The 26,214-nt window shown below is 39.0% G+C and overlaps 1 protein-coding gene across 3 annotated transcripts in view; it reads left to right on the top strand.

The window, feature by feature from the left end:
* ATP8B4 (ATPase phospholipid transporting 8B4 (putative)) overlaps positions 1–25,825 on the top strand; it is a 257,001-nt gene extending 231,176 nt beyond the window's left edge. For all 3 annotated transcript variants that reach the window (XM_075858039.1, XM_075858037.1, XM_075858038.1), the window contains exons 21-29: positions 2,273–2,378; positions 2,468–2,615; positions 8,388–8,571; positions 9,751–9,974; positions 15,632–15,715; positions 18,422–18,667; positions 19,423–19,561; positions 21,669–21,799; positions 23,690–25,825. In XM_075858039.1, the coding sequence (XP_075714154.1) occupies positions 2,273–2,378; positions 2,468–2,615; positions 8,388–8,571; positions 9,751–9,974; positions 15,632–15,715; positions 18,422–18,667; positions 19,423–19,561; positions 21,669–21,799; positions 23,690–23,971 (1,544 nt within the window). In that variant the 3' untranslated portion in view covers positions 23,972–25,825. The remainder of the gene's footprint in view (positions 1–2,272; positions 2,379–2,467; positions 2,616–8,387; positions 8,572–9,750; positions 9,975–15,631; positions 15,716–18,421; positions 18,668–19,422; positions 19,562–21,668; positions 21,800–23,689) is intronic.
* Positions 25,826–26,214: the final 389 nt, after the last annotated feature.

Below are 26,214 nucleotides of genomic sequence, written 5' to 3'. Positions count from 1 at the left end.
TCAACCTTAGATATAAAGCAATTTTACATGGTTACTTGCCGTAATATTCTATTTAACTTATATGTCCTGTTATATTTGTTGCATTCAATTTGTGATCTTGGGTTACTGTATATATACCGGTATATGGTCTAAACATAGCTTGTCTATTCCCCCATGTTTCTGTAGAGGACATTTTGTTCTTTATAAATATACGCGTCAGACAAGTGTTCTATTGACTGTTATACTTATTTGTCGGAAATTATATATAAATCATTATTGGTGTTTTTTGTGGTACATAAAAAAAACCTGGCCAGGTATCTTTCTTCAATTATGTTGTATATGTTGAGGCAATAGCCTGGGAAAAGTTATATATTATCTTTTCTATTCACATGAATAATTTAATTATTTTATAAATATAACTAAATAAAATATATATTTTTCTGCCATAAAGAGTGCCTTGTAGTACCCTGGATAACTTCTTTCTTTTTTGTTTTTTTGTCTAAATGATGTATACCTGGCCTCAGCATGCCTGTTTCACAATGAACCCAGTTTCCCAACTATTAACTAAGTGTTAATAAAATGTTACTTTTAATAGTATGCTAATAAAATGTCCAAGGATATACAGCAACAGGCAAAATGAGTTAAAATATAGCTAGAATCGACCAGCACATGCTCTGTGTAAACTCTGCCAAACTGTGGCAGGATAGAGTATAATAGATGCAGAAATGTGAATGCTTGCGTCAGCAGCTGCAGACTGCTGAACGTACGCTGGTGTCACAGTGAATAGTAGTACAAGGCTAGTACAATATAGCAATTAAAATTGTATTAGCTCCCCCCCCCCCCGACATGTTTCGCTGTAAGCACAGCGTCCTCATATATGGACAGGGACGTCATGGGATCCCTCTAGGAGTCCCAGACCGGGGCTCCTTCGATTAGCGGAATCCCCAGCAAGATTGTTGGCAATTCTCAATTCTCCCTGACATCACTGTCCATATATGGTCAGGGGCTCCCTCTAGGAGCGGAATCCCTGGCAAGAGTGATGGCAATGCTCTGGCCAGGGATTCCGGTCTAGCAGGAGCTCCTGATGTCACTGTCCATATATGGGCAGCAACGTCAGGGGCTCCCTCTAGGAGCGGAATCTCTGGCCGGGAATTATGGTCCTGGAGGAGCCATGACAGCAGCGTAAAGCACCCGGCGGCCGAGTGCACTTGCCCGGGTTTGCCGGATGCTGACTTCGGCCCTCCGCATGATATTTCAATACAGATTATTTTTGTGTTAAGGGGGAGGGTTACTTGGTTTGTTGTTTGTATTAAAAGACAAAAAAATGGGTAATAAAATGTTACATGATTAAAAGAAAATAAGAGAATTGCATGGATAACATGGTGTAGCTTATTAGCCAACATATAAATCACTGTCTAATGGCAGATTTTTCAATAGCAGAAGAAAATGTAACAACTGTAGCAAAATAATATTTCTGCATCCCTGTAGCATCCTTGTAACATTTTAATAAGACATGGCTTAAATTATTTAAAAGTTTTAGAGCACCAGAATTTCTTCAACTGGCATTGATAAATCTGCCCCAAAGTTTCTCCTGCCGGACCCCACTACCATCTGTACTAGGTAATCCAGAATCGAATCCAGGAGACCGGTGGTCATTTTATAAACTCATCGGCATGCTTGACGATGGACCTGTAGCTATATATAGCATTATTTCAGGTTGTTTCATTGGCGGTTTTAGGTTATGGCCACCTATGCAAGCATTTTTTCCATTTAATTGTTAAAATGCATTTAAAATGAAAAATTAAGCAACTTTGCAATTAAGTTTTAAATCTTTACTATTGTCTGGTTTATACAGCTCCTATGCAAACTTTATGGTAACAGACCGCAAACAAACCCTTAGTAGTCTGATCATGTAGTCACATACTTTTACATCTGTACTTCTTGCTAACCTACCAAATGTAAGTAAGTAGATGACCTATAGAAGGCAATATGACTGCAGAATCTGGCTGCAAAGTGTTTGTTGTCGGTTACCATGGAGACACATAGAAACAATAGATTTTTGTATTAAGAACTATTGAAAGTTGCTTAATTTTTTATTTACGTTGCATTAGAACAATAAAAAAAACGAAATGTTGAATGCAAGGGTGGCCATACATGACCAGCATTTTAAAAAAAAGCTATAATACAAATGAGGCTCATTATCTATTCTCTATTATCTATCCTCAATTCTACGTTTTCTTGTTCCTCATGCTGTTTTAATGATCGTATATAAATACTTTTTTTTTTTCCATAGAAACTGCTATGAATATTGGGTACTCATGCCACATGCTAACTGACGACATGAACGATATTTTTATAGTGTCTGGTCGCACAGTAACTGAGGTGCGAGAAGAACTAAGGTACTGGACTTTGATCACTTTTACATTCACAATAAATGGAGACTGACTGAAATTGGTGTCAGAATTTAGTTTATATCTTTATATCCTAGGAAAACAAAGGAAGCCACATTTGGACAGTGTAGAACCCTATTTAATGGGCATCAGTATTCTATGAAGACTAGCGAAACAAAGCTTGAGTCTGTCTATGAGGAAACTGTAACTGGTGAATATGCCCTAGTCATCAATGGGCATAGTTTGGTAAGTGTCTCACTTTTTAAAGTTACAGTAGCTATTATGTGTTTTCTTTTAAGTCAGTAAGTCAGCTATTTGTGCTTATTATCCCTCTTCCCCTCTCGTGTATGACCAACAAAAAGACCCAGAGTCAAGAATTACATTTTGCCAGGATTCACTGATGGAAGGAACTTGCAAACTAGCGTTATATGGGTGTTGGTTCACAGTACATACAAGGTTTTAAAAACTGAACAGTAAAGGTATGTTCACACACTTAACCAAAAACGTCTGAAAATAAGGAGCTGTTTTCAAGGGAAAACAGCTCCTGATTTTCAGACGTTGTTTAAGCCACTCGCGATTTTCGCTGCGTTTTTTTAAGGCCGTTTTTGGAGCTGTTTTTCTATAGAGTCAATGAAAAACGACTCCAAAAACATCCCAAGAAGTGACATGCACTCCTTTTTCGCGGGCGTCTTTTTACGTGCCGTTATTTGTAAACGAGTCTAGAAAAAAGCCCCATCGGAACAGAACTCCGTATTTCCCATTGAAATCGATGGGCAGATGTTTGTAGGCATTCTGCTTCCGTTTTTTCAGGCGTTTTTCGAGGCGTAAATGCCCTGAAATACGCCTGAAAACACTCCGTGTGTACATACCCTTAGGATTATGTGCAGCTAAGTATAATCTCTCATCCCCTGTGTCATAAATTGGCCAAAGATATTAGATAATTATCCGATAAAACAAACAATACCTAACATATCTGAGAGCAATCTGATCTACTGTATTAATTTCCTTTTTTTTTTTTTTTCTTTAATTCACTGTCATTTTTATTAGAAGCTTTGATGATATGCCAAAAAGTGAGTTCATATTTTTTTGTATTGTTTTCAGTACTTGTTCTGCAGATACTGGGACAACTTCATCAGCCCCTATTATATAATTTGGTTCTAATTTTATAGTCATGCACATAGTCCACATAAATCTCCTTACATGGTTGCTGGTCATAGCAGTTAGTAACAATTTTACCTCCATTTTCTGATTGTTCTGTGTTTAGTGATCATTGTTTTAGATCTGGTACACTTCTATCACATTGCAGTACATGCAGTTGTGTGACATTATTTCTTTAATAGTACTAGGAAATGTTCCTAGAACTGCCTCCATGGAAAAACGAATTGCGCGGGGGGAAGAGGGGGGTCCTAATACCAGTTTTTACATGTGTTTTTAAGAGCTGCGGTTTATCCCCGTTTAGAAAAAAACACAACAGAATCCCATTCATTTACATCTTAACATTTTATTTTTTTCCACTCGAGAAAAACACAATGGAAAACAAATACATTTCATGCAAGGTGTGAACTAGGACTTTTTCTTGACTTTATTGCGCAATTTAAATATTTTTACCTTTGCCTTGAACTTGTTGCGTTGGATATTTGTATATTTATAATTCCAGTTATGTAACTCCTCCGATGATGACTTGTTGTTCCAGACCTATGCTGGATTTTCTGGAATCTGCTAATGTATATATACCGTATTTTCCGGACTATAAGGCGCACATAAAATGCTGAGAATTTCTCAGAAATAGAAAGTGCGCCTTATAATCCGGTGCGCCTTATATATGAACCCGACAGTAAAGAGAGGGGTTCATACAGGATCCTTTACCTCTATCGTGGGCTGCAGGGGTCGGCGGCGGCATACCACAGCACACACCATGCTCCTCCCCCCCGTGCGCCTATGAATTTATTCTTCACTTGGGGGTTATGCCACTATGTGCCAGTGGATCGTGGATGCCTGGAAGAATGTATCAGTCTCCAGTGTCATCCGAGCTTTCAGGAAGGCTGGAATCACCACTGAAGAGCCTAGCAGCAGCAACGAGACCGACTCGGATAATGAAGAGGAGGACCCCATGCTTGATGCCGAAATCGCCCAACTGTTCAACTCCGACACTGAAGATGACGGATTTGATGGATTTCTGGTGGAGGAATGAACTGAAAAAGTACGGTAAGGGTATGTGCACACACACTAATTACGTCCGTAATTGACGGACGTATTTCGGCCGCAAGTCCCGGACCGAACAGTGCAAGGAGCCGGGCTCCTAGCATCATACTTATGTACGATGCTAGAAGTCCCTGCCTCGCTGCAGGACAACTGTCCCGTACTGTAAACATGATTATACTACGGGACAGTTGTCCTGCAGCAAGGCAGGGACTCCTAGCGTCGTACATAAGTATGATGCTAGGAGCCCGGCTCCTTGCACTGTGTTCGGTCCGGGACTTGCGGCCGAAATACGTCCGTCAATTACGGACGTAATTAGTGTGTGTGCACATACCCTAAACGTTTTGATTTGCAATTACAGCTGAACCAGTTGCAAGTTATTGTTAAAAAGTGTAATAAATTTTGACTTGCAGTCTGAGCAATGGTTTATTTAACGGTAATGTGCTGCGCCTTATAATCCAGTGCGCCTTATATATGAAACATGATTGCTTATAAGGCGCTCATAGAAAGTGCGCCTTATAATCCGGTGCGCCTTATAGTCCGGAAAATACGGTAAGTTCTTTATTAAAATATTATTAATATAGTTACTGCACAATGTACTCACGCCTTCTTGCAGCTGCATGCATATCCTTGTCATTATTTCTGAATTCAAGAGAACAAACTGACCTTTTAAATATTGTAAATGAGTCTGGATACCCCATGTACTATGGCTATAATCCCTGCACTGCGATTCCAGTAAATCAAGAGCTCGTGTTCTTGCCAAAAGAAATTTGTTTTCATTAGGGAATGTGTTTCTTGTACTAATATTGGAACATGAGTTGGTGAAGAGAATGGATTCTAATCAAACATTTCACCCCATCATTATGTTTGACCTAAAACTCCAGTTGATGATAAAATGCTTCACTAATAAGTCAGTTTTAGAGAGCAGGAAAATTTATTTTCTTTACTATTCTTCAGTGCGTATGTTCAATTTTACTTGTAAAAATTCTATAAACAGGCTTTACTACTCCTAAAATAGATTGAACTTGATCTGTCCAGTCTAAAAGGACAAGGTTTCAGAGGGTATGTATGAAATTAGATTAAAAAAAGAGCCACTTTTTTCCATGAGATGTATCTGGTTTTGCTAGGTTGAGCTGTAATACTAGATACATCCCATGGACCAAAGTGGCACTGTTTCTGAAAAACGAAACAGCAATTGCAGGGTGTTTCTGATTCCCAGCCACTTGTCTGCTTTGCATCAGCATGCTACAATTTGTTTTACAACCCTCTGTAGTCAGCATGCTATTTGCCGTTTATGGCCTGCTGACAGGCAGACATGGCAATCTTGGGTGCTTTTGTCAGCATCTCTATAGTATTTTTGTATGTGAATAAATTTATTTAATAGAACACAGGATATGTCGAACTTTGGTAGATTGTGTTTGTCTCAGTCTAGGCCTCGTGCTTTGATATTGGGTGTATTGCCTACATACAGCACATCTAGAAATTATAGGGATTGATATAATATAAACAAATAAGAAAATAAAAGTCATAACATTCATTGTAGGGGTGAAGCCTTGGTAATTACGAGATATGAACTCATTGGCTTGTCAACCAAGATGGGTTACAAATCACTGAGGAAAAAAGGCTATGATAGATTTCTGAAGTTCTGATCCAGTACCTTCTATGACATACAGGAGATAGGGGGATAAAAAATGGAATATCCGAGGGCGCAGCTGTACTGAAAATTGCTTTTATTTGTACAACAACAACAACGTGTTTCAAGGCCGTACCGGCCTCTTCGTCAGGTTAGGTACGGCCTTGAAACACGTTGTTGTTGTTGTACAAATAAAAGCAATTTTCAGTACAGCTGCGCCCTCGGATATTCCATTTTTTATCCCCCTATCTCCTGGATCTACATAGTGGATTTTTATCAATCTTCGAACCGGAATTTGGGCTGCAACTGTCTCAACCTAAGTATAACTTGGACACGCATCATGGGATGTTATGCTCCTAGCATAACAACATCAGGTCAGCATAATTGACCACCTTTATCCTATTGTTCTCATATTTTACAGGCTCATGCACTATGTGCGCTTTGTTCCCTTTTTCCCTATAGCGTGATTCTATGACATACAGACATAGGAGAAATGACAGGTGTGCTGGAACACACACATAGTTACGCCATTTGAAACTTCTTACATTTTTAGGTTTAATAAGATATTTTTCTGTGTCAGTTGTTCCTGTCGTCTTTGGAAGTTGATAGAATATCAGAGATAGTTGGCTTGGGCTATTTAGTTTAATTAGGTCTTTTTGCCCGCACAATTATAATGACATATCTCTTACTAGCTGGTGAATTTAGTTATCTTTCATGATATTTTATGTTTTATTATTGTTAGTGTGATGGTGATGATGATGATGATAAATTAGTAATGGGAAGTCTCCCCGCTCAGTACCCTCATCTATTGACCAAAGCAGATAGAGGCTGCAGAGTGTCAATCTCCCTGAAAGACCCAGTGCGGGCAGCGGATAGCCGATTTCAACAGAGACTGTGTAAGACCTCTTTTCCCCTGTGGTGGCACTGCAGGGAATTTGAACACTTACTGCTGGGTTCCCCCTAGATTACTCATTATAAATTGGGGTCCCAGCGGCAGGACGCTGTGTGATGGATGCATTTAACATGGAGGTCATGGACCCATATAATATTGCATCCATATCGAGAGAATATATGTTATATCAAGTCCAAAGAGATTATTACCTGCTATTTGTTTCTGTTTCCCTAGCCCCGTTCCTATCTGCTCTTACGTCTGCAATAAAAATTTCTGTATGTGCGTGCGTTGTGCCCGTTTCCAGATCTCATGTACTACGTAAAGGCAGGTGTTAGGACCCTGGCTAAGAGGTCAACCCATCCCCACCTGCGATTATGCCGATGGGCTTAAGGTGGTTTTTATGCGGCCTGATTCTGGCCAGAAAAACTAGCTCTGATTGACGATACAGCACGTTCGGCAGCGCTCGTTAGCTCCATTTACAAGGAGCAACAATTGGTAATGTTTGTGGAAGAGCAAGCTTTAATACGATCGTTCATCCTCATGCATTTACATCATGACGGCAGCACGTTCCCTGTTTACATTTTACAACTTTTCCTGCAAGTGCCAATTGGATATCATGGTGATCACGTTATTAGGTCCTAAACCGCTAAGGTTCTAATGATGTCACCACGACCACAGGCTGTTAGTAACATCCCGATAAGGGTGTTGGGTCAGCTGTGGGGGACTGAATCACCAGCAGTAGAATGGACATAAATATACGTCGGTTCTGCACAAGGCACAGAAAATGTTTACGTATATTGACAGTGGGTTGTCCTGAAGTTTTTAAAGGGAGGTAGTCATCAAAAAATATATGCTTTAACATGTTTCAAAACAACAGCAGGCAATACCCTCTTATAATGCTGAGAATTGTCATCCGAAATACCCTGTAAAATCCATTCTAATATGGGTATTTATTAGGACAAAGTGCAATTCCTCCCAGGTTGCAAAATGTAACTCTAAAATGTTATCCAACGGGGATTTCCCAAAGTGGAAGCTTAATAGAGGCGTTGAGTTGATGTTTTACTATTATTCCTTAGCATTTGTTTATATTGTTTACAAATCTATGAGCATGGAGTAAACTATAAAAAATTAAGACTGTAAAACTTATAAGCTTACAAGTTTATTTGCCTGTGGATGCTGTTTTACACTTTGGACTACATATTTGCTATAGGGAATATTACTTGCTACCACCTGCTTTGTCACCAAATTCTTAATTTAAGTACTGTAAGTGATAACAATGGTATTGTCTTCATAGGCCCATGCCCTGGAAGCAGATATGGAGAAGGAATTTCTGGAGATTGCATGTGTGTGCAAGACTGTCATCTGTTGCAGAGTGACTCCTCTTCAAAAAGCCCAAGTGGTTGAGTTGGTGAAAAAATATAAAAAAGCGGTCACTCTTGCCATTGGGGATGGTGCTAATGATATCAGCATGATAAAAAGTAAGCGGACTTCTGTGCAACTTGTGTTTACACTTTTCGTCATAGTTTGTCTTTTCAGGCTTTGTTTTAAAAGGCCACTAAATTGTGTGGCTTATAAAAGGCTGATAACCTAGAACAATAGATGACATTCAACTGTACAACAGATATACTAAAGACATATTTAGGTTCCCGTTTAAAGTGCAGTTATATCCATGTATAAATTCAGCATTAGTTTTACATGTTAATTCTGCAAACAACCCCTATGGTCGCCATAGAATTGTATCTGGAACAGGATGTCACTTTTTAACGATTTAGTGACTTGGGAAGACCTGCTCAGCAGAAGAGAATTTCTGTTTGTTATTTTATAATTCACTGATAGACGTTTTTTTTTTACATTGAAATGGGAATATGAGCGTAACATACCTATGAATCAGATAACATTTTATTACTATTTAGATTAGTTTATTCTTAGTGACAAATGAAATATGTATTTTAAAAAGGCTCTGCAGACGTAGATACTGACTGGGAAACACTGGAAAAATTGTATGAAGTGTATTAATAACGCTATTGTGACTGGCTGTATGTGCCATCTTTGCAGACACCTGCACTGGGCACAAGAGGAACCTGGTCCTCTATTATAGTCCTTGTAGGCGATGGATACTACCCCAAGCGAGCCGCTACAGTCACTAATACTGTTATTACTATACTTAATACTGTAAAGTAAGAACATACTGTGAGTAATATTTAATAAATAGCTTGTGCCTTTAGAGATTATTTAGACCAAATTATTTAATGGAAGAGCGCTGGAAAAATAGTATCAGTGGCCAAATCACCCACCTTAATACCCTCCATAAATGATTAAAGCAGTAACTAAAATACATTAAAGGGGCTTTTTTGGGGTAATAGAAACCATTTTGAGAAGGGTATGGGAGTCCTCCTTTTCTGTGTGTGAAACAGAACATAAACAAAGAAAAAAAATATCCTCCAACTTTGCTACTTTATATCAGCGGAAATTGTGGTATTGCCTGAGGATGTCCCTGATTCAGTCCAAGAACATGGAATAAAACATAGCTGTGATTGTATCTCCCAGAAAGTGTCTCTAATAAGTGTGGTAACTGAACATCACAAATCTATGCTGCTTTCTTATAAGAAAATCTTATTTCTCTGCTAACTTTTTTTCCTCTTTTTTGATGATTGCAGGTGCTCACATAGGTGTTGGCATCAGCGGACAGGAGGGCATGCAGGCAGTTTTAGCCAGTGATTACTCATTTGCTCAGTTTAGGTACCTTCAAAGACTGCTGCTAGTTCATGGGCGCTGGTCGTACTTTCGGATGTGTAAATTCCTATGCTATTTCTTCTATAAAAATTTTGCCTTCACACTAGTGCATTTCTGGTTTGGATTCTTCTGTGGGTTCTCAGCACAGGTGAGTGGTAATATTGCATATAACGCAACACAGGTTGAGATTGTAAGCAGTGGTATATAATTATAATAATTTGTATTACTAATATTTGTCCAAAGTAATGCAAATGTTTTTGTGTTTGCTTATGTTGGTTTTTTTTCCATTGATTTGGGATATACATATATTGAGCTATATTAGGTTGTAAGACATTGTGCGATTACCAAATACCATTTTTTAACATACTGTTGACTGTGCTAGCGAACTTGATCAAGAGAACAGTGATCCTCCTTCTTATCCAATCTATGAACTTCTTAAAGGGGTTGTCTCATGAAGAAAACTTCTTTTAAAATAAAACGCTGCCCAGCGATCAGCTGATCGCGACAGGTCTGACTCCTCGAACCCCTGCAATAAGCTGTTATCACCAGGGGAAGCCATGTCTGGCCCAGCCACTACACGGTAAACGTAGTTTACATGTTGTCCATTCTAATGAATTACCGACCATGTAATACATTAACACATTAGTTCTGCCAGAGTGAGAGCCACTCTTACATCCATTCTGGCTCATAGAGGAGGTCAATAATAATAGGGAATATAGACAGGTTGTATTAGTAAGAAGACAACCAAAACACACAGTTTGTCCCACAAAGTTGTTGAATCTGAAATACAGTATTTATGCGTAAATTTGCTCCATGCCCCAAGTGTTTGGACTTCCAGGTAATTTACTCTTTGCATCAATCTATTTGTAGCGATCACAGAGCAGGAGTAGATTATAGTAAAACACATCTAGAGTTTATACTGTATCAGCTTGACTAGTAAATAAAAGTAGCAAATAAAACAGCATTACCACACTACTATTTCAAACATTGGCAATGGTGGAAAAATTATTAAAGGAGTTGTTTTGTTTTACATAAATAAAACTTCAACTTTGAACATTATTTCTTATTTCTGTTTAGCAGATGCAGCTCTGTTTTTCTGATGCAGAGCTCCATAATTCTATGTGTAACCATAGTATTTAAGGATATGTCAGAAATATCTGTTGGTCGGGAGGGGGGGGGGGGGGCGCAGATGTCAAAAATGTGGAAGCCAAATACTCACTGTTAAAATTCCCCCCTGTTCCTGCACCGCTTGGTTCCTCGGAACAGGGTGACGTTTCCTCATTGCTGATAATTCAACACGTGACCATGATAACCAATTGGCATCTGCAGCGGTGACTGCGCTATGAACGACACATCACTACTACAGATGGCAATTGAGTCAGAAGATGTTTCGCTAACATGGATGCCTCATCATCGCATCCTCGTGTACACAGATCACCGGAGGGAGATGCGGACACCAGTGGTGCTGGAACAGTGAGGAAACTTTTATTTACACAGTTTGAGGCAGCCTTGGAAAACATCTGTAATTCTAAGTCTATACAGGGGATATGGATCTCTGTATTATAAAAACAAATATCCAAACCCTGTAGAAATATACTGAATAATTAATCAGCTCAGAATTGTGAACGTAAAAATGAAATGTTGTTTAAAGCTCTAGGTGCCTATTAGTCACTGTGTAATGAAAAGTTATGCTACTTTCTATTATACTTTGTGTTTCAATTTCTGTGCAGTGACACAGTTGTGTCCAGATGGGGCAGTCCTCTTAGCTAAATACATAAGCAGCATGTCCTGTCTTGAGGATTTGTGCTCAGACGTATTTACTACTCTGAAGCATTGCAGCACAGTCCAGGCTGTATGGCTGCTAGGGATTTCCATTTTCTTTTGGCAATTTGTGCCTATGTGGGGTGAACATTTCTTCAGTGTATGGGAAGCAGCTGGTATCATGACTTGACACATCCACCCATTGAGTTATACACATTAGACCTAAAGAAAAACAGTTTGTACAGAAACCATTTGCTCATTCCTTCCAAAGTGCTAAAACAATAACTTTTTCTGTGTCCTTAGGAACAGGTTGATATTTAGCTTAAACAGCGTGAGCTTCAGCATTCTGTCTGTTTTTCCAGAAGAGACTAGTCGTCATTTGTTAGTGATAGCACCTCATAGATTACAACTGATCCCCACAAAGTCTGAAATTAATTATCCAATTAGGAAAAGAGTTGTTTTTTTTGCCAAAGAGTTTTAAGGAGAAATATCTCCGTGGGTGGTTTTTTAAATGAAATTACATTGGCGTGCATTAACAGCCGAGTCTATCAGACTGTCAGACACAGATAAAGCTGGAGCAGCCATGTTGGTCAGTACAAAAATAGAATACTTGGCAGGCACAGATGAATTTTATTGATTAAAAAAAATACCAAAATAGGCAAAATCACAAAAAGGTTCAATAATGCATTACTGATGTTGCATCACCCTCCAACACTTGATGTCTATGAATAGCAGGTGATAAAATGAGATGGCCTGAATATGAAACAGTCGTAATTGTAAAATAAAAAAGTTATACAACATTATTCCATTATATCCAATTTAGGTGAATTTGGCCCTGATGTTCTTTTATTAAAAAACCATATGAAAATATTAGTGATCTTTGAAGACGCAAACAATAAAATAAAAAAATCACAGCTTGAAATGTCTGCACAAATAAATACACATATACCGTATACATTGATTTCACTGTTAATTGTGACTTATTTGTAGACAATTTTGTGTAAAGTTAAAATGACCTAAATGTTTGTTAACCTGCCATATACCAAAGTCACCTTACAAAACTAAATTTTATCATTCATTTGAAACCTAAATCTAGTCATGTTTGGGTACTCAACTATAGGTCTCATCTAGGGATAAGACGCCGAGTGCACTGGTTGCACTCTCTAGTATTCACAGAGACTAATGAAAATGGAAAACAATATACTAAAAAAGTCTCTCCAGGCAATTTATGTTAAATGGATAATCCACTTATTTATTAAAGTACTGACCAATCAGAATTACCTTACCTAATGGGATATACATGTGCTGCTCATGTAGCTACTAAATGTGATACAAATAAAGTAATAAATAAAAAATATTATTATAAAAATGATGATGTAAAATAAAAATAATAATACGTTTTTACATTGTCCTTTTTAGCTTTATATTTTGATTATATTTTTTTTTATTACTATTATTGCTATTATTGGTATCACATTTAGAAGCTACATGGGTAGGACATGTATATCCTATATGTAAGATAATTATATATTTTTTGTATTTTAATAAATAAGGGGATTATTCATTTGAAATAAGTTGTCTGGAGAGACATTTAAAACAGATGGCCTTTTTAAAAAATTTTAAGAAACACCCAGGAGTGGAGAAATGTTTGCTCAGTCAAAAGTTCACAAACTGTAGATGAGGGTCAATACAATGCAGTCTGATGCTTTGCTGCTGTAGAATAAAAAAAAAAATTAAGAAAACTTCTCGGGGCAGGACTGGATGAGTTAGTGTAGTGATCTCCAGCTTGCAGCCCTCCAGCTGTTGCGAAACTACTATTCCCAGCATGCCCTGACTGTCATCTTCTGTCAGAACATAGGTTATGCAGTTTTGCAACAGTTGAAAAGCCACGTGTTGAAAATCACTGGGTTACTGGGAATTGTAGTAATACAACTGCCTCCTTTTCTGGTTCGACTTCAGCTATGGATCTCTTACATGAGACACTCATTCTCAAAGTGTACCTCCTGTTTCAGATACGAATCAATCTTACAGTAAAGTTATGTTCACACATAATGTTAGCAGGAAAGCACACCACTACTGTAATGGCAAAATATACATAGGCTACACTGTGTTCAGTGTTTACGATTGGGCGGGCCCGTTTCAAACGGCCACACTGAACGTATGTATGACACTGTATGGTAAAAGGACACACTTTTGGCAAACATTTGGCACATCGGTGTATACAGTGCACCACAAAGATAGTACTTTCAGTTTTATACGGCTCCCCCAGCATGGCCCAAACAATGATGAGGATATGCTGGGAGTTGCTGCTTCACCACCCATCATCTCGTTGCAGATCATACAGTGACTACAGTACTGATTAGAGGCAGAATAAACATTAAGTGACTCACCGGTGACGATCTCAGATTCTAGTTGTTCTTTTTCTCTTTTTTTCTCCATCCGGTCAAGACCTCTATGATGACTTTTTCCTGCCATTTCTGAAGATTGCAACTCAGATGTCTTCAGCTTCTCACTGTTCAAACATTTCTGCACCTATAAACAAATATAAAGTTATCATGTTGCCAGACACTTAAATATACTTAAATATTATAGCACCATACACTGCACCTCTAATTATAATAGCACCATACACTGTCCCTGATTATAATATCCCCATACACACCACCTCTAATTATAATAGCACCATACACTGTGTCCCAGACATACCGTGCCCCCTGTAGCTAGAGCCCCATGTAGATAGTGCCCTACATAGATCCCCCTGTAGATAGTGACCCCCATAGAGCCCCTGTATATAGTGCCCTACATACATCCCCCTGTAGATAGTGTCCCACATATAGCCCCCCTGTAGATAGTGCTCCACATATAGCCCACCCCTGTAGATAGTGCCCTACATATATCTCCCGGTTTAAATAGTTCTCCACGTGTAGCGCACACCTGTATATAGTTCCTCACATATAGCTCCCCCCACAAAGTGCTCCATATATATAGCCTACCCCTGTATATAGCCCCTCTGTAGATATAGCCAACCCCTGTATATAGTGTCCAACATATAGCCCACCTCTGTAGATGGTGCTCTACATATATCTCACCCTATAATACATATAGCCCACCCTTGTATATAGTGCCTCACATATAGCTCCCCCTATAGTGCTCCACATATAGCCCACCCCTGTATATAGCCCCCCTGTAGATCGAGCCGACCTCTGTATGCAGCCCCCCCTGTAGATAGAGCCGACCTCTGTATATAGCCCCCCTGAAGATAGAGCATGCCCTCTGTAGATAGAGCCCCCCCCCCTGTAGATAATGTCACTTACATTTTTATTAGGATAAAAAAACAAAACACTTTACATACTCGCCTTAATCCCGTTCCCGCGCTATCCGGTGTCAATGCAGACCTGCTCTCTTCTGACAACCTCGCGCCACTTGCGTTGTTGAAAGGCGCTGACTTACAGGACAAGTCATTCTGCCCTGTCAATCAGCGCCTTTCAACGATGCAAGCAGCGCAAAGAGGTAATCTCGCCGCTTGAGCCGTTGAAAGGTGCTGGATAGCCGGGCACGAAACTTACCCGGCCGTTCACCGCCTACAGTGTAGGAGGGGGTGGCAGCGGCTGGTTTCAGTGGCGCTGCCGCCCCCTCCCACCTTCCCTCTTAGTTGCACCCGGGGCACATGCCCCACCTGCCCCCCCCTAGCTACGCCCCTGTGTTACACATTGACTTGTGTTACATGGAGACCTTGTTCTGGCTTTGGATAAAGACAGTCCTATTGGAGACACTATGATCAACTCAGAAAAAAAGTGTTGTTGAAAAGTAGCTATGGTTTGTAAAAAATTAGGAAATGGCATAGTATATTCTTAATATAGGCTAAAATATGAGTGGCCCACCCATATCTTTGGCTGTATGACCAATTTCAGAGTAGTATATGAAGAACATATCCCACTCAGTATAACTATTTATGTCCCTGTTTGTTGCTTTGTTTGAACAGCATAATGGACAAGTTCCCTTGTGTGAAATGAGATTATTTACACGCATATTTTTTTTTTTCAGACTGTCTATGACCAGTGGTTTATTACACTTTTCAATATTGTGTACACATCACTTCCTGTGCTAGCCATGGGACTTTTTGATCAGGTATAACAATACTTTCTCACCTTCATAATTTATGTTTATTTGAATGAGCATGAAATTCCAATGGACCTTGAGAGCAGATACACTGTTGATAATTATTATTCATATTTCATGACAATGCAAGACTGTTTGCAGTCCGTGCTTTTATATACAGAATGAGGACAATTTGCTGTGCAGTCTGTATGGGTGTATGTAAATAATAAATGTATAAAAATGTTTTTAGATATTTTGAAGCAAATCTAATTCAAAGCAGCTTTTTTTTTGTTTGTTGCACATATAATGCTAACGCAACAGCAATATTCTAGCACTGATATCAATCTGACCACCAAAATAGGCCATGCTCTCATGTGTAGACAGGAGGTGATTTCCCCTGTGTAGATTACTTTCCTGTGAATTACAGGATTACATCATCACTAAATCAAATCCCTCCTGGCAGCTGAGACCCCCCCCCCCTCCCCAATGAGCTCTACCCTTCCTGTAGTGCTGCTGAAGAGATTTCTTCCCTAACTAAGGGAGCAGGTGTGCAGTGATATAATAGGTAAGTCTATACAATGATTAGCTACAGTGTTCTAAACCTCTCTGACTCTCACTGCCTGTCTATACTATCTATGAGTGCTGTGTGCAGAGAGTGCAGTGTATTTCTATGAGATGATGCTTCTCACTGCTTTCTCCTGCATGCAAGGAGAAACCTATCACTAGCAGCAGGCAGAGGAGACATGCTGAAGCTGCATCACATAGTATACACTGAGACTCTACAGTTTGTGAGGACAGCAGTTTTAGGTCACTGATCTATCACTTAGATAGGACTCAGAGCAGAGCAAGTGCACTGTGATGAAAATCTGCCGCCTCTGCAAATCCAGATTCATCATGGGAAATGTACACTGCCGTTCAAACGTTTAGGGTCACCCAGACAATTTTGTGTTTTCCATGAAAACTCACACTTATATTTATCAAATGAGTTGCAAAATGACTAGAAAATATAGTCAAGACGTTGACAAGGTTAGAAATAATGATTTTTATTTGAAATAATAATTTTCTCCTTCAAACTTTGCTTTCGTCAAAGAATGCTCCATTTGCAGCAATTACAGCATTGCAGACCTTTGGCATTCTAGCTGTTAATTTGCTGAGGTAAACAGGAGAAATTTCACCCCATGCTTCCAGAAGCCCCTCCCACAAGTTGGATTGGCTTGATGGGCACTTCTTGCGTACCATACGGTCAAGCTGCTCCCACAACAGCTCTATGGAGTTGAGATCTGGTGACTGCACTGGCCACTCCATTACAGATAGAATACAAGCTACCTGTTCTTTCCTAAATTGTTCTTGCATAATTTGGAGGTGTGCTTTGAGTCACTGTCCTGTTGTAGGATGAAATTGGCTCCAATCAAGCGCTGTCCACAGGGTATGGCATGGCGTTGCAAAATGGAGTGATAGCTTTCCTTATTCAAAATCCCTTTTACCTTGTACAAATCTCCCACTTTACCAGCACCAAAGCAACCCCACACCATCACATTACCTCCACCATGCTTGACAGATGGCGTCAGGCACTCTTCCAGCATCTTTTCAGTTGTTCTGCGTCTCACAAATGTTCTTCTTTGTGATCCAAACACCTCAAACTTCGATTCGTCTGTCCATTACACTTTTTTCCAATCTTCCTCTGTCCAATGTCTGTGTGCTTTTGCCCATATTAATCTTTTCCTTTTATTAGCCAGTCTCAGATATAGCTTTTTCTTTGCCACTCTGCCCTGAAGGCCAGCATCCCGGAGTCGCCTCTTCACTGTAGACGTTGACACTGGTGTTTTGCGGGTACTATTTAATGAAGCTGCCAGTTGAGGACCTGTGAAGCGTCTATTTCTCAAACTAGAGACTCTAATGTACTTGTCTTGGTGCTCAGTTGTGCAGCGGGGCCTCCTACTTCTCTTTCTACTCTGGTTAGAGCCTGTTTGTGCTGTCCTCTGAAGGGAGCAGTACACACCGTTGTAGGAAATCTTCAGTTTCTTGGCAATTTCTCGCATGGAAAAGCCTTCATTTCTAAGAACAAGAATAGACTGTCGAGTTTCACATGAAAGCTCTCTTTTTCTAGCCATTTTGAGAGTTTAATCGAACCCATAAATGTAATGCTCCTATTCTCAACTAGCTCAAAGGAAGGTCAGTTTTATAGCTCCTCTAAACAGCAAAACTGTTTACAGCGGTGCTAACATAATTGTACAAGGGTTTTCAAGTGTTTTCTAATCATCCATTAGCCTTCTAACACAGTTAGCAAACACCGTGTACCATTAGAACACTTCAGTGATGGTTGCTGGAAATGGGCTCCTATACACCTATGTAGATATTGCATTAAAAACCAGACGTTTGCAGCTAGAATAGTCATTTAGCACATTAACAATGTATATAGTGTATTTCTGATTAATTTAATTTTATCTTCATTGAAAAAAACTGCTTTTCTTTCAAAAATAAGGAAATTTCTAAGTGACCCTAAACTTTGGAACGGTAGTGTAGGGGAACCATATCAGAGGGGAAGAATGAACCAAGATGGCTGACAACCTATAATGAACACAATCAACTAAAACCAGCATACACAAGAGCCTCTACAATATTCTTTCATAATATCCAATGCTGCACTATATAGGCAAAACTTTTTTTTTTGCTGGAGTTCTTTTATAATATAACATGAAATTCATACTAAAAATACATTGTGTTTATCTGTTTTAGGACGTGAATGAGCAAAACTGCATGGACTATACTAAACTGTATGAGCCCGGCCAGCTTAATCTACTGTTCAACAAACGGCGTTTTTTTATTTGTGTATTACATGGAATTTTTACTTCTTTTGCCCTATTCTTTATACCCTTTGGTGCATTTTTTAATACAGCCGGTGAAGATGGAAAACATATAGCAGACTATCAGTCTTTTGCCGTCACTGTTGCTACAAGTCTAGTGATAGTTGTCAGTGTCCAGGTAAGGTAACCTTTCTTTGTATTGTTTATATGTAGATTTATTTTTACAATATTCAGCAAATTGTTTAGTTGTTTCAAAGTGACCTTTTTACATTTGTATCAAATTTTTAGTTCGGTCTCTGATTTGTAAAGTTTCCAATGCCAGAAAGAATCTTTCTCAAATATCATTTATTAGTTCGATTTTTTTATTTATTATGTGATAGAATGTGTATAATGTGAATAGTAGCTGTTTTAAAGCACTTGGCAGCTTTTTTTTCTGAGAATGTCTCCGTACACCCGGCAAATGTAAGCAAAATGAGTGAGGTATAGAGTTGAGTGCACAGAATTTATTAGTAACTAAGGCTACGTTTGCCTTATTTGACACAGTTTTTGGTGTGTTTATTATATTAAAATTACACTAAAATATTTTACTAAAAAAAAACATCAAGAGTTGTGATAAAAAGTGAAAGTGCAGGCTAAAAACTTGGAGCAACAGTTCATAATGTATTAGTAAATTTCTTAACTAACAATTTCTCTATATAATGCTATTATCAGAATCCGGCACCTAACAAGAACGACTAAAATTTTCTGCTGCAACAGAAATTCAAAGTCCCTTCCTGTCAGCAGACTACAGACCCATTTTGTTAGTGGGATCGAGACGAAAGAATTCTACACTGTATATGTAAAGTTTTATACATACAAGTGATAAGTCAGCATAATGTCTTTTTAGCCATCTACATTACATGATATCTGATATATGGTGTGGTTGTATTACAGATTGGCCTGGACACCAGCTACTGGACAGCTATTAACCATTTCTTCATCTGGGGCAGCCTGGCTGTATACTTTTCTATCTTATTTGCCATGCATGGAGATGGAATTTTTGATATTTTTCCCAGTCATTTCCCTTTCGTAGGTAGGTTTATTGAGTGTATTTTTATGACCATTTGCAAGTAAAATCCCAGTTTTATGTATGACACCTTTCCTGGTATTGCTGTGTTTATGATAGATGTATTTATTTTTATCTAAAAATTATCTCTAGAATTATACATATTTGTGCTTACTTTCTAAAGAACTCATCACACAGTGGTAAAAGTATTTTTTCACCGAAAGCACATATACACGTCATTAGAAAAACTGAATTTAGTTTATAAATACTATTTAAAGTAAAATTTAATTTTGCTGATATTTGCCACATGGGCATTTGCAATTATGTTAGATGTTCATTACCAACAGATGGCTAGCAGTCAAAGTATTCAGTTTCTCTCTGTTGTTTAACTAAAAAACTTTACTAGCAAGATCAGTTGATCACGGAGCAGAGTGGTCAACAGGAATAGAAATCAGGTGGCAGGGTTCACTGTTTTTCTTGCCCAACCCCCACCCCTACTTATTAGTTTGGAGGAGGAAATGTGAGTAACTCTACCTAGAGGTAAATTCTCAGACTTCGTTAGTTAGGATACCCGGGTGTATGTCAGAAGTCCCAGGTTTTGAGGCATCCTATTGGTCCACGTCCTCCTCAATGTCCGCTCTGTTCATTCTTTACTTGTACTTGAAAAGCAGCACAATTTCCTTTGCGTGCATGCCATTCCTCAGTGAAAATTGAGCAATAGCATTCACGCAAAGAAAATGGTGTTGCTATTCAAGTACAAGCAAAGAATGAACAGAGTGGACATTGAGGAGGCCGTGGACCAATAGGATTCCTCAAATCCGGGTGTATGTCAGAAGTCTCGGGTTTTGAGGCATCCTATTGGCCCACGGCCTCCGCAATATCTGCTGCGTTCATTCTTTGCTTGTACTTCAATAGCAGCACGAATTTATATATATATATATATATATATATATATATATATATATATATATTGGGTACATATATTATGATGGGGATCACATTAGATATCTGAGGTGCGGTCACAGGATTCTGTGACCGCACCTCAGATGAAGCATTTGGGCGGGATAAACTAAAGGGGAAGGGAGAACAGAGGGGGCACAATAATTTGTAAAAAACAGACCTGTGGTGTTATGTAGGTCAGTGAGGTATCGACACAGGGCTGTGTGTAGTCTAACTCTCGTGCACGAGGGCTTTTTTTTTTCTGCGGGACGACTTGTAGTTTTTATCGGTACCATTTTGGAGTAAATGCGACTTTTTGATCACTTTTTATCACATGTTTTTTAAGGCAGGATTCAAAGAAAACATCAATTTTTGCATTGTTTTTTATTTTATTTTTTACGATGTTCACCATGCGGGTTAAATGATGTAATAACTTTATAGTTACGGACGCTGTGATACCAAATATGTGTACGTTTTTAACTTTATTTTTGTTATTTAATAATAAAGCAGTTTGTAAGGGGAAAAAGTGGGTTTTTCATTTTTTTTTTTCACTTTTTATGAAACTTTTTTTTAAACTTTTTGACTAGTCCCACTAGGGGACTTCACTATGCGATCCTACGATTGCATTTATAATACACTGCAATACTTCTGTTTTGCAGTGTACTATGCCTGTCCGTGTAAAACGGACAGGCATCTGCTAGGCCATGCCTCTGGCATGACCTAGCAGGCATACACTACAGGCAGACCTGGGGGCCTTTATTAGGCCCCCGGCTGCCATCGGAGACGCAGACACTTGGCGATCTTATCGCCAGCTGTCAGTGGGATGAGACAGCTCTCTCCCTCTCTCCAAAACCACTCAGATGCGGCACTCGCTATTGAGCGCTGCATGGAAGGGTTAAATGGGTGAGATCGATACTGATATCGATCTCACCCGTTCGAGCGGGGATGCCCACAGCCCTCAGCTACCTCTGGCAGCTGAGAGCAGGGAGATTTAATGGCTCCCTGCTCTGTTTATTTATTCCCATGCAGTGCCGTAAAAAGGCCTATGCATCGGAATAAAGCCCGTTAGTGGCCGCCGTAAAAACACTATGGGGTGGTCACTAACGGGTTAATCCATTTTTGTGGACATGGAAATGTATCTGCAGTTCACTAATCGCGGAAATCCATTGTTTCCTCTTTATTTTTTATTAAACAGGAAATGCAAGAAATTCTCTAAGTCAAAAAAGTGTTTGGTTAGTAATATTCCTGACCACTGTGATTTGTGTCATGCCTGTGCTGACTTTCCGCTTCTTGAAGGTGGATTTAAGGCCAACACTTAGTGATAAGGTAAATATTACAAGATGTATGCTGTTTATAAAATTGTTAAACTCTTTCATGACGGGTATTTTGGGCCTTGATGCCCGAGCAAAATTCATGTTTTGGAATTCCGCATTCTTAGGGTCAAATATGTATGTTCATACAGCGCAGATTTTCCGTACAGGTTTTTCATGTGGAAAATCCGCAGCATTTACAGTAGCAGCAAAGTGGATATGATTTTAACAAATCGAATCCACACGCTGAAGAAAAAAATCTCACAATATGTGCAGAAAATTGACCTGCGGTACAGATTTTAAATCCGCAGTATGTCAATTTATGTTGAGAAATTGTTGCAGAGTTGTTATGGATTTTCCCCATTGAGTTAATCGGGAAAGTCAAAATCGACTGCAGAATGCGCAATAAAAAAAAAAGCCTCTATTTTAAAAAATTTTTTTAAAAAAAGAAGACTATATTCCCTTCCCATAGCACCACAACCCCACTCCCCCTTCCTGGTCTCTGTACAGGTGGCCTCCTGCGATGACCTTTCATCACATGTAACTGACGTAGTCAATAACAGGTCACATCTGACAAAACGTCATCACATGAGGCCGCTTGTACAGAGACAAGCCATGGGAATGGGATCTCGTTCAAATGGGATCTCCGGGGAGGCTGTTTCCCACAGTGGTAAATTCGTCTGAATGTCGTCACCAAACTAATCATGCTTTGGTGCGAAAATTAGTATGCATTTGACTGCGTTTCCTAGGTGAGATTTGCTGCAGAATTGTTTGCGGCATATATGACCCATGTGAACATACTTTTTCAATGTGGATTCCGCAATCAAAATCCACAGCAAGTTACAGTGCCATACATTAGGATGGGATTCTGAAAACACCATCCACATGTAGTGGAAAAGATCTGTATGGAGTTGAGGGCATGCTGCGTAATTTATAATCCGCAGCATGTCAATTCTGTCGATCCACACCTAATTTCGTATGTGACATCTGTGGTGAAAATCTGCAACATATCCGCAACAGAATTGATATTACGTGGATCATGCCCTTAGTACCCCGGAAATTTGTTTTGATACATGTGGATGGGATTTTTAAAACTCCATCCAAATTGATTGTACTGTATATTGCTGAAGATTTTGGGTGCAGAATCCCCACTGAAAAGTTGCAGCAATTCTGCTACGTTTGAACTTGGCCTTATGGTGATTTCTCTTTATTTATTATTATTTCTTAGTCTACATTTTGAAATACATTGTTTTATTATTATACATTTGGCAATCTATATACAAAACATGCAGCTGCTTATTTTAAGTGCCTGTTCACACTGAGTTTTTTGAAAACTCCGTCTGGAATTATGAGGCAGATTTTGGTCTACCTACACGCCGTTTGCCGCGTTTTTCGTGTCTGTTTTCGCCTGCGGCCATTGAGCGCCGTGGGCAAATAACGCAGTGAAATACGCTTTCTCTGCCTTCCATTGATGCCAATGGGAGGTCAGACATGTAAACGCCCGAAGATAGGGCATGTCGCTTCTTTTTCCCACGGTGAAAAAAATGCTCGCGGGAAAAAAACACCTCCGCCTCCCATTGAAATCAATGGGAGGCATTTTCAGACGTTTTTTGGCGCGTTTTCTGACGCGGTTTCTGCGTCAAAAAACTCTGAGTGAACTGGCCCTAACAGGATACTTCTGAGCTTTGTGCATAAATTAGGGAGAGTTGTACAATAGTCAAGGTCAATAAAAACATTTAAAAATAATTAAAATGAGTGTATTAATCAACATATCTACACCAGAAAACAACATACTATCAAGGTAAAAAGAAAAAGCTAATGAAAACAAAAAAAAAAAGCTAATGAAAACTAATTCAAACAACCTTGCTGAACATGTTTTCAATATGTACCTTTTTTAACTTTACAGGTTCGATACTTGCAGCAGGCTAAGAAGAAACGGAAACCATTGGCAAACCACATGCGCAGGGTGCATAGAACTAGCTCCAGGAGATCTGGATATGCCTTTGCTCATCAGGAAGGCTACGGTGAACTTATTACTTCTGGTAAAAATATGCGGTTAAATGAGCCTCAATCTTCATCAGGCTTGGCAAGAACAATGCTGAGCAGCACAAGCTGGATAGAAAACCTACGAAAGAAGACAGCAGAGAATTTTAATAGTTTCAGCAGTGACAAGATTTCTAAATTATAAATAGTTACTTAGTATGAAACTATAACTGGGGATGTTTTTTTTATAATTAACTTTGAGTTGTGGCCATATTTTTGCACTGTGTTACTCAACACCAAAGGGAGATGATATACGTCTTGTATAAATGGATCATCCCGAAACAACAAAATCCTGTACTATCCGAAGATGGAATGTTGCCACTTAGAATACAAAAAACTCTTCAGGAAATGGACTCTTAACAAATTCATATACCCTTCCAAACTGATTGTGAATCTCCATACTGTGATACAGGACAATAACGCAGCACTGTAAACTTGTCATTTCTGACCAACAACTGTTTCTCATTGAATGTCATGGGCATTTGGTTTCTGACCTTATACAGCATTTTGCTTTTGAATGTTTTTAGGGTTATAATTGTAGTCATGATGCACATTATCTAGTGTCAGAACCAAGATTGCACTGTTTCTACATTCTGTTTCAACGTTCTCTAAGATAGTAACTACATAGTATGTTTCATTTCCAGAAAGGTTACCTACAAACTTATAAAGGAGAACATTAACTTGCTGAAGACAATACTACTATTGAGCACTGGGTATTGATCACTTTTCAGAACCATCACTAGCTTCCATGTGAGTTAAATACTTGAGCGTTCTGCATTTTCTCAGCAAGTCTCTATCACAACATGTTGACTTGTAAAGTACAGTAGGTATCCTACTAGAGTGCAATGTATAACTTTGGTATGGCCAGTGTTTATTTTGTAGAAAAGAAATTCTGAGATCTTTTCCAAGTAGTCACATTTCTTCTAATATAAAAATGTCTATTTTCCATTTTAGCCTTTACAGCATTATGAATGTGAAAACAGGTGCCATGACTATACATCAGGTTATTAGTCACATGGAGTGAACTAATCTTCTATACAACTATTGTGATCTAAGTTCTACTGGAATTGAAACACAGTAACCATTAATCAGCCAATGTAATGTTGGGTACTTTTAGTCTCATGCTGTCTTCTTTTGTCTGCTTTGCACAGAAACATTGCATTATCTGTGTGCTTTCACCTATGAAACCATTTTCTCAGGGGATATTCATTTATATCATATCAGACAATCTAATGAACTTTCCATCCATTTAAGGACATTCCCATAATTAAGTTTCATTAGATGTCAATAAGACTTGTCATAAAAGCCAGTTTGGTGCAGCTTCAGCAGTTGGCACACCCACCGATTTCAAGAATGTGCAGCTACAGGTACCCAGTATCAGCCGAAAGGTGGCCATGCATGTTTAGTTCATTTTCAATACAAAAAATTGGAATTACAGAAGCCTTTAAGTGCACTCACTCCTGGATCAGAACACACTTTCTAGATACCTGTTAAGTCATAAAAGTTATTTATGGGGGGAAAATATTTGTAGATGTAGACTGGTATACATTGTAGATTCTGCCACCAGACACATATTTAGGACATTAGCTAATTCATTAGAAAGGTAGATGGTTTTCTGCATGAGATGGTTCTACCAACATGTTAAGTAAATATCTTTGCAATAAGGCTGAATGTAAATATCCAAGTTACATGATTGTTGTGATCAGCAAAGCAAAAATGTCAAAGCATCTTTTGTGGTAGCACTGGAGTGCCATCCAATTTTTTAGGTGGCACGACCACTGTAGACAATTTCACAAGCTGGCTGTCTCATGGGGCATTCAAAAATGATTCAACATTTATGACAAGAAATGAAACAAACAATTCTATTGTCGATATTAGCCAATTGTTTGTTTTCTTTAGTTTTCTATATTTAACAAGGACAATGGTCATTATAGTTGCGTCGGCTGCATCACTGTTTTTTGTTACTTTGTTTAAAGAGGCTCTGTCACCAGATTTTGCAACCCCTATCTGCTATTGCAGCAGATAGGCGCTGCAATGTAGATTACAGTAACGTTTTTATTTTTAAAAAACGAGCATTTTTGGCCAAGTTATGACCATTTTTGTAGTTATGCAAATGAGGCTTGCAAAAGTCCAAGTGGGTGTGTTTAAAAGTAAAAGTCCAAGTGGGCGTGTATTATGTGCGTACATCGGGGCGTTTTTAATACTTTCACTAGCTGGGCGCTCTGATGAGAAGTAACATCCTCTTCTCTTCAGAACGCCCAGCTTGTGACAGTGCAGATCTGTGACGTCACTCACAGGTCCTGCATCGTGACGGCCACATCGGCACCAGACGCTACAGTTGATTCTGCAGCAGCATCAGCGTTTGCAGGTAAGTCGATCTTACCTGCA

Source organism: Rhinoderma darwinii, chromosome 3, assembly GCF_050947455.1.
Source record: "Rhinoderma darwinii isolate aRhiDar2 chromosome 3, aRhiDar2.hap1, whole genome shotgun sequence".
Classification (NCBI taxonomy): Eukaryota; Metazoa; Chordata; class Amphibia; order Anura; family Rhinodermatidae; genus Rhinoderma; species Rhinoderma darwinii.
This window is presented reverse-complemented; position numbering and strand designations above follow the sequence as displayed.